This window comes from Anopheles funestus, chromosome 3RL, assembly GCF_943734845.2.
Source record: "Anopheles funestus chromosome 3RL, idAnoFuneDA-416_04, whole genome shotgun sequence".
In the NCBI taxonomy this organism is placed as follows: domain Eukaryota; kingdom Metazoa; phylum Arthropoda; class Insecta; order Diptera; family Culicidae; genus Anopheles; species Anopheles funestus.
This window is the reverse complement of record NC_064599.1, coordinates 43,937,303-43,948,899: the sequence shown is the minus strand read 5'-3', so window position 1 is coordinate 43,948,899 and position 11,597 is coordinate 43,937,303. Positions and strand designations below refer to the sequence as shown.

General features: G+C 40.7%; 2 protein-coding genes across 2 annotated transcripts; one reads left to right on the top strand and one right to left on the bottom strand.

Moving 5' to 3' along the window:
* The first annotated feature begins 252 nt into the window (after positions 1-252).
* Positions 253-4,067, top strand: LOC125768704 (eukaryotic translation initiation factor 3 subunit C). The gene is made up of 3 exons (XM_049436736.1): positions 253-352; positions 664-778; positions 880-4,067. Exons 2-3 carry the CDS (start codon positions 686-688, stop codon positions 3,649-3,651), a joined length of 2,865 nt encoding a protein of 954 aa, XP_049292693.1. The 5' UTR covers positions 253-352; positions 664-685; the 3' UTR covers positions 3,652-4,067.
* A 422-nt stretch (positions 4,068-4,489) lies between these two features.
* On the bottom strand, positions 4,490-10,763 carry LOC125768711 (uncharacterized protein CG3556). The gene is made up of 7 exons (XM_049436748.1): positions 10,248-10,763; positions 7,869-8,818; positions 7,460-7,743; positions 7,078-7,397; positions 6,939-7,016; positions 6,790-6,872; positions 4,490-6,705 (listed from the first exon to the last, which is right to left on the bottom strand). The coding sequence occupies exons 2-7, from the start codon at positions 8,809-8,811 to the stop codon at positions 6,644-6,646; spliced, it is 1,770 nt and encodes a 589-aa protein (XP_049292705.1). The 5' UTR covers positions 8,812-8,818; positions 10,248-10,763; the 3' UTR covers positions 4,490-6,643.
* Between the last annotated feature and the right edge of the window lie 834 nt (positions 10,764-11,597).

Sequence of the window (11,597 nt, the reverse complement as noted above, 5' to 3'; positions counted from 1 at the left end):
ACACTATTGTGATTTTTTCTACTTTTTCCGATGCATCTCAATAGAACATATGGTGACCAGCCAAATCTTCGTCGTCCACACTATCCGGATGGGATTTGATACCCAGCCTTGCCGTGTGGAACCGGTGCCGTTTAACACATCCACCACCGGGTCGCCCCTGTTCTACATAAATATTATTACATACATATTTTCACTGGGATCATGTTCATGACAGTTCAAAGAACATCGTGCGATGTTTTATTTCCAAAAGCTCCGAAGTGCGATGACTTTTCCCGAACTTTGACAGCTAATGGTTCAGTCCGTCAAGCTAGACGTGTGCGTGCGATTGAAAACTACAAAAATTGTGGAAAAAGTGAGTTTTTCTCATAATATTGTACCGCTAATTCACATTACGTTTTCTCTGAATTGTGCCTTATGTGTTCAACGAGTGTATCAAATACGGCTAATGATACATTCCCTTCATCTGTACCCATCAGTGTCGTGCGTGGCAGCTGCCTTAAGCGCCCTATGAACGAAGTTTCCTAACCTATAAAATATCCATTCTTGTCTTGATATCACTCCTATTTGTAAAACGTTTTGCTATTTCATCACATTTTATTGTTAACAAGAAAAGGTTCATATGAAATAAGTTAATGTTCGGGTGTAATTTTCACCTATTCATAGTCAAACTCCAGCTGGTGTTACGATGTCTCGTTTCTTCGCCGGTGGTTCGGATTCCGATTCCGATAGCTCCTCTGATAGTGAGCCAGTTCTTCGTCAGCAAGTAGCTCAGTTCACGGTAAGCTATTTTTTATCACCGTATGGAAGCTGGCGTGTCGTAAATGTGTTGTAAGGATTTATTAAATATATTCATTTCAATATTCTTTTTTGTGTATACAGTTCAGTGATGAGGAAGAGGACGTCAAGCGCGTTGTTCGGTCTAAGAAGGAGAAGCGCTATGAGGATCTGTCGAATATCATTAAAAGCATCCGCAACCATAAGAAGATCAAGGATATGTCAAGTGTATTGACCAGCTTTGAGGAGTTCATGCGCGCTTATACGAAGGCTTTGCCGGTGGTAATGAAGGAAGAACATGGAGTAACGCCTCGCATTGTTGTACGCGCGCTTGCCGAATTAGAAGACTTCGTTAATGAGAGCTGGGATGACAAAGACAGCCGCAAGAACCTGTCTAAAAACAACAACAAAGCGCTGGGTACGCTACGGCAGAAGTTCCGCAAGTACATCAAAGATTTTGAATCCGATATGAAGCGCTTCCGTGCCGCACCCGAAGAGTTTGCTGAAGAGGAAGACGATGATGAACGCGAAGAGGAGAAAGGATCGGACGATGAGCAGGAGAAGGTAGTGGTGCAACCGGATTTACCGAAAACGGTATCTTTCAAGAAGGAACCAGAGAAGTTCAAGCCCGTAAAACCTGCCGATGATTCGGATTCGTCTGACTGGGGCAGTGATTCCGACTCGGACAGCACTTCTTCGGATGAGGACGCAAAGTATACGAGCATTCGTGACCGGTTCTTGAAGAAACCCGAAAAGGGTACGGATGAGCAGACTACCGCTCCTTCCGGTGCTACCGGAGATGAAGCCTTCAAAAAAGAAAAAAAGAAAAAAACTGGTGAAGCGCTGAAGAAAAAGAAACCTAAGCAGGACGAAATGTTTGATGAGAACGAAGAGGAAGAAGAAGGATGGAAGGTGGTTAACGGAACACGGTCTGGTGCCTCGGAGCAACCGAAAATGTTTGCGAAGGACGCTGAAATTGACACAAAGCTGGTAGTAAACAAGCTGAACGAGGTGATGGCTGCTCGTGGCAAGAAACGAACTGATCGAAAGATGCAAATCGAATTCCTGCGAGAGTTGCGTACCGTGGCTGAGACGAATAACCTTGGTCCGGCAGTAGCGGCCAAGATTCGATTCAACATCGTTTCAGCAATCTTCGATTACAACCCAAAAGTGTCCGGTGCGATGAAACTAGAGCACTGGAGCAAATTGTTGGAAGAAATTCTGGAATTGCTGAAGTTGCTACTAGCGCACGAAGATGTACATCTGTCGGAGTCAATCTTGGATGAGCACGAGGAATATGACACGGCTCCGTTCAAGATTCGCGGCTGCATGTTGACGGCTGTTGAGCGTTTGGATGATGAGTTTATCAAACTGCTGAAGGAGTGCGACCCGCACAGTAATGAATACGTTGATCGCCTTAAGGACGAGGTACCAGTCACGAACATTATTGAGCAGGTCGTAACTTACGTAGAGCGGCTAGGAAATGAGATGGAAATCTGTCGCATCTATCTGCGCAAGATCGATCATTTGTACTACAAATTTGATCCAAACGTTTTGAAAAAGCGAAAGGGACAGTTGCCTCCCAATACCGTCACTTCGGTCGAAGATATGGATAAACTTTGCCGTTACATTTACGCCAAGGATCAGACAGATCGGTTACGTACGCGAGCCATCCTGTCACACATCTTCCATCACGCGTTGCACGATAACTGGTTCCAAGCACGTGATCTGGTGCTCATGTCACACCTTCAAGAAACGATCCATCATTCCGATCCCGCTACCCAGATTCTCTACAACCGAATGATGGCAAATCTAGGGTTGTGTGCTTTCCGCCACGGTAACATTAAAGATGCCCATCTTTGTTTGGTTGATTTGATGATGACGGGTAAGCCGAAGGAACTCCTCGCACAAGGGCTGGTGCCACAACGTCAGCACGAACGCTCGCTAGAGCAGGAGAAAATCGAAAAACAGCGCCAAATGCCGTTCCACATGCACATTAATCTGGAATTGCTTGAATGCGTGTATCTAGTATCGGCAATGCTGCTCGAGATACCGTACATGGCTGCACACGAGTTCGATGCACGCCGCCGCATGATAAGTAAAACATTCTACCAGCAACTCAGATCATCCGAACGACAGTCTTTGGTCGGACCACCGGAATCGATGCGCGAACACGTGGTTGCTGCTGCGAAAGCAATGCGACACGGTGATTGGAACGCTTGTGCCACCTTCATCGTGAACAAGAAGATGAACGTTAAAGTGTGGGATCTGTTTTACGAAGCAAATCGTGTGCGCGAGATGATGGTCAAGTTCATCAAGGAAGAATCACTGCGCACATATCTCTTCACATACTCGAACGTTTTCGCATCGATCAGCGTACCGCACTTAGCGGACATGTTCAAGCTGCCGAAAAGCAAAGTCCATTCGCTGATCAGCAAGATGATCATTAACGAGGAGCTAATGGCGTCACTTGACGATCCGACCGAAACGATCGTGATGCACCGCTCTGAACCATCGCGTCTGCAGGCTCTTTCGATGCAACTGGCCGATAAAGTGACCAACCTGGTAGATGCGAACGAGCGTATCTTTGAAATGAAGCAAGGTAACTTCTTCCAGCGTGGTGGAAACCAAGGATACAATCGAGATCGCCAGAACTATCGCAACCAGAATCAAAATCAAAACTGGAACAACAATCGCCGTCAGGATAATCGAAATCGTGGCAACCGCGGTAATCAAAATCGTGGCGAGGGACGTGAACAGCGTGATCACCATCGTGATCACCATCGTGAGCAGCGTGAACATCGAGAGCACCAACGGGAATTCAGAGAACAGCGCGAACAGATGCGCAACGTCGAATATCAGAACAAAGCCGAGTAATTCTTTAGCGATTTGCGCTGCGTGGCGTTGGCTAAACTATCATTCTGGCCGTAGCACAATTTTTCAAGCAGTCAATAATATCTTGGTGCAGTAAACTAATATCAGAAATTTTGCAAACCCAAATTTGCATGGAATCGTTAAAAGTACGGATGATTGTACTGTTGGAAAACAAGTCATTTTTCCGCTTTTTTAACATTCTAGGTTCTAGGAGGGCAGTATTCTATCGATTACATACTATGCAGAAAACGTTCATAAAATTACAGCTCCGAAGAAAACCCGGTTTATTATTCACAGAATTGAAAATTATACCCCCAATAAATGAGCGATACATGATTGCTATGCGTTGCGGACCAGCAACCAAAGTGTTGTGCTGCATCTGCAAACGTATAGCACGTTGTCTCGTAAACGGAGCAAAACGCCGACTGAATGCCGCATGATGTTCAGGAAAGAAAAATACGACCATGAAGAAACGGTTGAAAATAAGTGGAACAATAGGTAAGTGAAAAAATTACTTTGTTTTGTTTCTTTTTTGTATTTAAAACATGTTTTGCGCAGGCCGGATCCGGCCAGCGAGTTCTTTCAATTCGGCTTGCGAAGGAAGAACGAGAACATCGATAATTATTTAGCTTGGGTGTGGTTTAGCTTGGAAAATTGAGGAATAATTTGTATATGTTGTATGAACACTCTTTTACACTTAAGTAACACGTTATTGAATCCCTCTTGAAGTCGAAATAACTGTTGAATTTTATTTCCTTCCGATTTATCTTGGCCCGCAAGATAATATGAGCTTGTAGCTTGTTATCAGTTGAAAAAAAAACAAATTGGCAAACAAAGCAAATTTATTAGGCAGGCAATATTCTTTGTTTTATTTTCTTTATGATACTAGTTAATCTTCTAGATGGACGATTTACATAGTTTCACATTGTTATTGGTGGGGTTTTTGAGACTATAACAGTCAAACTTAATTAAGGTTTAATTGCAAATTGAAGTATAAATTGTGTGGTGCCAACTTTTATTGGATGCTGTGGTAGTTTGTCTTGGTATGGCAATGGTTCATTAACTGTAATATAGATAATAATAATGTTAATCAAATAAGTTATCAGGAATGTTAGGACATATGTATGTGTACAGTTCATTGCTAATATGTTTGTCATTATCATTTGTGGCGTGGCTTTTTAGTTACTATGCTATGCTATGCTATGCTTCATTAACGCCTTGCTGCTACTCCTTTCCTCTTCCGCGAAATTACAGCATGTTCTCGAAAGACATCTTCGTTTCAGTTGCTGTGGGATGGTTTTTTGTTTTTTTTTTTCATTTTTTAGTATCATGATGGACCCTACGTTTGGCTTTTGTTGCTTTATGTGTTTTTCTCCGTTCATCGGTGTACTGCATATTATATATTATGCGTTAGGTTAGGTCCAAATAAGCAGTAGTTCAAATTAGTTTGCATATAGAAATGGCAAAATATATGTTTAATTTCAAAATCAACAACCGAGCAGTGTGTTAATGCCATTTACCCCTTTTCCAAAAATTCGGGAAATGTACTAACATGCGAAACAGTTGCATTTCACACACTATTTGAGCAGCGTCCCATTATTATATAAATTATATTGTCTTTAGCATGCCACTACAGTTACATTGGTTAACACTACAGATTTTGTTGATTACGTGCTAGCAGATCCAAATGAGAGCATGGAATGATAGATGGCTATCGAACGCGCTTCCACTGTTTCTTTCTACTTTGTCCCCAACTATTTGTGCCGATTTAGTGTGCATTCAGTGAAACGTTCACTTAGTTCAAACAATTTTTTACGCAGTTCAATACACCGTTGTTTTTTCGTTCAATTACTTGGTTTGCAACAAATCGTTGTTCCCTTTTGTCTGATCACTGTTTCTTAAGCTACATCCTTTTCTCAATCACGCCTTACTTTGAGTATGATCCGTACATCTTGTGTCGCGTTGCACCTTGCTTCCATGTTTATTTATGCTTTAATTATTGTCAATTTGGAGCGCATCACTTGCTGGTGCTATTTGGGCAATAACTCACATTATTAAACATGCGTTTATGTCAACTTTTTTGAAAAAAAATGCAAAAGCGCTCATCCGTTCACATGGTAGGAGACCATACAAGCACGGTGGTCATACGTTCCTCCTTTGCCCTATGCTTGTCTCTATGGTGGTTCGGCATTTGCAATGTACGTATGTATATATTTTATGACTGTATATGTATATGTGTATATATTCATTTACGGTTTTTGTATATAGATATTTATGTATATTTTGTATAATTGTTTGTATACGCTTATATCTTGATCTAACCGTCTAGCTATTGCAAGATGGTACTTCATACCGTAGCTATCATAGCTTCCCTCTTCTTTACTCATTAACGGATGGTCCACAATTTATTTTATCCTCTCTCTTTCTCATCCGTACCATGCATGTATCCGGAGAGAAAGCTGTTACTTTTCAGGTTCTTCGTCCCGTTGGCGTTTATCTTTGTATTTAACTATACCTTGTAGTGTTGGCTTGTATTCTACTAAAATTGCAATCAACTTGAGCAAAAAAAAACCACGCATCTAACTGTTGAGCAATTATAGCAATGCCTAAAAATATGGAGCAGTACGTGCTAAACATATTTGTATTTCGGTCGGGGTTCGCACACGCTTTTTCGACCTTCTAAAACCTGCACAATGAGAGGTGGCAAACGAAACGTACATTGTGTTAGATAAATTGAAACACTGTTCATCATGAGGATGTATAGCGTTGTGCACATTTAATCATGAATAAAGCTTGCTGCCCTCTTGTCTCTACTGTAAGAAATATTGCAGGATTTGTCCGTTCCGGTGTGCTGCAACTTGCTAGCTGCCGTAACTTCTCTTTCTAAATGTGTTGCCTTCATTTTATTGCTGTTGTTATCGCCGGCGTTAAAGTTTGCTGTGGTCGCTTATTGCTTACTATCCTTTTCGTATTGGTTGATGAAGCAAAACGATATTTATAGCTTCTTGTACCAGTAGAGATAATGTTCTCCATCTTCTACTAACAGCTCATCAACTCCTGCAAAGAGCCAAATCGTTATTTAACACTTAAAGAAATTAGATTTATTTTTATTTTAAAAAAATAAAGCCAGAATCATCTTACCTAGCGGAGCTATTAATTGATTTCCTGGAGGATTTTTTGTATCCGGTCTTTCGGGTAAGCGATAAAGCAGCCAAAAGTGATAGCTGTAAGCAGAATATATACAATGCTCTATCACTGGCACTGTTAATAACGTTTAAAGTAGTACATACCTTTTCGGTTCTTCCTTCATTCCAGCCAGAGTATGGACATAGTGTCCGTTGGGCCATTCACGTGCTTCAAAGGAAAATCTGGAAGGAATATTAGCGCCAATTAATATTATTCTAGTTCAAATTAGTATCATATCAGTACCTTGGATCAATTTCTGCCGCTTGTTTCATGGCTCGGAAAAATGTAGTATTTTTCGGTGAAGTCAAATCGAGGAAATACTCTTCCGTTTCGTTCGTACCCACCCATAGGGTGTAGGTGTATGAAACATTTCTTGGTTCCATTTCTTCTATGGGCGATATACCGAGACCAACCGGTGCTGCTAGCTTGGGCTCTCCATTTTCGGATGGTTCGTTGGATTCACGCATCACATGGTCACATTGAAGAGCACGAACCGCTCCCAATCCTCGCCAACCGAGAGCAAGAACAATATCGGCCGTTAATCCAATGCCAATGCTAGGATCCTGTAAATCGAAATAATAATGATTGGTGCTAAAATTAGCAGCATTCGATTCGTTTTACTAACCTGTCCATCTTGCAAAGGTTCCTCTGTCCAGCCCCCGTCGGTACGTTGCTTTGCCAGTAGCCACTCAGACGCGGCAGTACGATTCCATTTGCCGGCTGGATCTGGTTCCAAATCTTGCAGGGCTTGCATAGCTAGCGCCGTGCTTCGAAGTGATCCAAAGCTACCCTGCGGTCCTTGCAAGCTGGCTAAACCACGAGCTGGACGGCGGACAAAGTGCTGCAAATGACGATGTCGATGATCGGTTACGATGCAGCGCAGGGCCAGTAATACCATGGCGATCGTGTCTGCAACAGAAAAACAAATCCATAATTCGCTAGACATTCTCATTACGGTTATCTTTCTTAATTCAATAATTATCAGAATCATCAAACCAGATCCTCGACATATGTGTAAACAACATGTTACATACCGACATCATTAACTTCACCGCTAGCTATATCCAACAGACGTCGTATCTGACGCTTTCGCACATGTGTTGCAGAACTGCATATGGCAAGTGCGGTCAAAGCGAATTCATATTCCTGCCCCTGATCATGCTCGTGATGTTCCAGAGCGGCCACCAAATCGTGGCCGTAAAAATGACGCGCATCCTTACAGAGGCCTCCCATAGCCAAGATATACTTGGCAATGTGATCCGTGTGAGGTAGCTTGGCCGTGGCATGATGCCGATCAAGCATCGTCAATACCTCAATGTCCATCTGCTTGATGGACAGCAAATTTTCCAGATCCGATACCGCCTGTATAGGGTTATCATTGTCCGATGGATCGCGGGCTCCGGACAGTTCTTTGGCCAGAATCACCATGTGCGTATCATTCCCCCAACTATAGTCGGGTAATCGTTTCTCCCTCAACCAGCACAGGGCCCGCTGTATGCCAACACTTTCAACCTGGTTAGGTCCTCCAGGACCAAGCTGCTTTTCCTCGATTTGCGTAACGTCCACGGGCATGCTGTCGATTAAATCTGGACGTACCGATGTTTGAGTTGTTGGAGCAAAGGAAACAGATGAGTTTGATATGTACAGCGGCGAAACTGGCGACGGTTGTGAAGGTATAATATCGCTAGTCGGGGTAGCGTATAACCCTACGACGGTAGCACTTGGTTGGGCAATCGTATAAGAACCCGTTTGTTCCGTAGGTAGAGTATTCAGCTGTGCAGTCGAGGTTGTATACACCTGATACTGATGCTGTTGAGTCGTATGTATTAGACCGGCCGTTGTGTTGACTGTATCGGGGATGCTTTGCATAGTTGGTGGTACGATGGAGGTGACATTTTCACCAACAACAGGAACACCGATTTTGAACAACAGGAACACCGTACTTAGTGCTGTTACAATTTGAATTCGATGTTCCATTTCGTGTCTGGATATGAGAAAGTGATTAGTTTTGATTAGTTTGTTTAAAAAAATAATTGTGTAAATTTTAAGAAACTGTCTAAGAAACTACAAAGCCGAAGAAGCATTGAAAAATTGCTGTAATCTAAGCAGTAACCTAAAAACTCTAAACTGACGATCAAATTAATCATGCTAAATAACCCTTACTGATATTTGCATCGAAAACGCGATCCACCGCACACTTCTCTGACATTGTTTGATGGTGATTCAGATAATCGGCTGAAACTGAATACCGCCAAGCTAGATGTATTGTATTACTAAGCTAATATAAAACAGATATACCAATCAGCAACGTATTGCTTCAAAGTAGAAGTTTGATTTAGTTTTAACAATTACAAATTCAATTGTTTCTATTATATGTGTATTTCTAACAATGATTATTTATAATGATACAATATTTCAATTTTTGATCGATTTGTTTTGAAACGTATATAGTTTTTTAGTAGTTATAATTGAAAAATACCTGAATACACTCAAACCTCCACTGGGATTCTATGCAGGAGGAAACGATAAGCATGCAAACAAATTCGGCAGACATTGACAGTGCTAGAGCAACGTAGACACGGTGACGCGGCCTAGACACCAATGCACACATTTAGTCATGTTATGGAGGCATGCTGTATGAGGTTGGCAAAATCAATACTCGCCAAGGGTGGCTTGTAAAATGATTCATCCTTTGCAATCAATGCGTGGAAAGTATCAGTGACCAGAGAGAATGCAAAGTTCGCAGACAAGGGAGCAAGGTAGAAAAAAAGAAGCCATTCATCGATTCTGGTCAACAAATCGCAAGAACTACTACAGCTATAGACATGGAATTTCACAATAATAATTCGTTTGGTAATAAACGAAGCAGTACAGTAATATTTGAAATATTTGAAAAAATTGGCTTATTAATAGTAACATTAGTTTCAATTGAGATTATATTACAACACGCTCTTACACACACTCTTCCAAGAATTGATTCTTAAAAATAAGAAACAAATAACGTAATATTGCCGGTAGGAATGATTTCCGTGACATAACAAAATAATTACTTTTTACTATTTTAAGTTCAGAAAAAGAAAACAATATACTACTTGTACAATGTACTACTTTTGTAGATGTGAGGGTTTTATATTTTAATTATGCGAACAACTACAAATTAGGTTGAAAAAAATCCTCTTGATAAAATGTTGGTGCCTATTGAATTCAAAGTAAAGTGCATTATTGTAGATTCATTTGCGACTGGTTTAGCGCGTTAAAACATGTACCACCACCTTTAAATCAAAACAATACATTCATCCAAAACTTTACGCATTCGCTAATTACCGACCGACTGATGGGCGTATGCTCCAGTCTATCTTCTAATATATGTGTGTGTCTGTTTGTGTGTGTTTTTAAAATTTGATGTTGCTTACCTTTGGAATATGATACCTTTAACGAATGGTGTTATAGAGGGTTTAGATTGAACAGCACATTATTTTTCCTTCACTAGTGTATTACGTCCACTAAGACGATAGTTTCACAAAGCCGAATTTCGCAAACAGTTTTACACAAATTATTCACTATAGCTTTGTGATGCAAATTGTAGATACCGATTGCATCCGTACGGCGAGGCTAAGAGGAAGCTTCAATACAAGGATATACACCTTCGTACCGTAAGACTACGGCTGCGAATCCATCTACCACAATTCAGCAAACGTTTTGTCGATTTGATTCCACCACCAATCTTACTAAACAATAGAGCAAATAACACAGATAATGGTGCTTCCGTTGGTGTAGGAAGTAGATACTAAACACACCCCAGTTTAGCAGAGTGCGAAAGCTTAAGGCAGAAAAGGTACAAAAAGTACTGTATTGCTTCGACAGATGGATGACATGCGCATTGCTCATTGAAACATTCTATGTTGGCAGCAGTATCTGTACGCAAAATGTTGATAATTGTGCGTCTTTTTGAAATATTTTGTTATTTTGCTGGTGTTGTTTTCAATTGTCAATTTTTGAATTATTTTCAAATTCTGCGTCGTATAAAATTTATAATGATTTAAAAAAACTCTTGCAATTGTATGGTAGTGTATGGCCTAGGTGTTTAGCTTAATTTAATTCAAAGTTATTTCAGCTAAGCTATCCATTAAGCAATGCCAATAGTAATGCTCGTGTTATAAAAAAAAACTTAGTAAATTTCGTAACAATTTCCTAATTAAATATTATATATAAAGTTTCAATATTTCGTTGTTCAGCACAATAATTATACGAATGCAGAAAGCAATTTCAAGAATAACTACTGTTCAATGCAGGAAACATAGAAATACAGCAATGTGTTTTAATTTTACAATAGCACCTAGTTAGTAAACGTAATTGTGCATTTTATTCAACGTTTTGTCGTTTAAACTTTATTTGAAATATTGCGAGAAGAACAAACTGAACAGTGGTATGTTGCTGATGTTGTATTTCTTGTTTGCTCTCGTGAAAAACTCCGGAAATGAAAAATACACAGTACTGGATAACAAACTCTAGACTCTGATGATAAAACGTTTCCTCCATTTTTCCTCACGTGGGTGAGCTGGATCAATTATTTAAAAGCTCTTTCACAACTCTTCACACCTATGATGAGCTAGGCCACCTGATAACGGATAACGAGTTACACCTTCTCTAATCCAGTGCAAACAGTTTGATTTAAAACCTGAACACGCCGGTTTGTGGGAAAGAACAGGTTGGGAAAAATAATCAACAACATGTACACTACTCTTGACTCAACTGCAAACCTA

Coding starts and splice junctions, on each gene's coding strand:
- LOC125768704 (XM_049436736.1), top strand. CDS start 686: ATGTCTCGTTTCTTCGCCGGTGGTTCGGATTCCGATTCCGATAGCTCC. Junction 779..879: donor AGCAAGTAGCTCAGTTCACG/GTAAGCTATTTT, acceptor TTGTGTATACAG/TTCAGTGATGAGGAAGAGGA.
- LOC125768711 (XM_049436748.1), bottom strand. CDS start 8,811: ATGGAACATCGAATTCAAATTGTAACAGCACTAAGTACGGTGTTCCTG. Junction 7,744..7,868: donor CGGTGAAGTTAATGATGTCG/GTATGTAACATG, acceptor TTTCTGTTGCAG/ACACGATCGCCATGGTATTA. Junction 7,398..7,459: donor AACCTTTGCAAGATGGACAG/GTTAGTAAAACG, acceptor TTCGATTTACAG/GATCCTAGCATTGGCATTGG.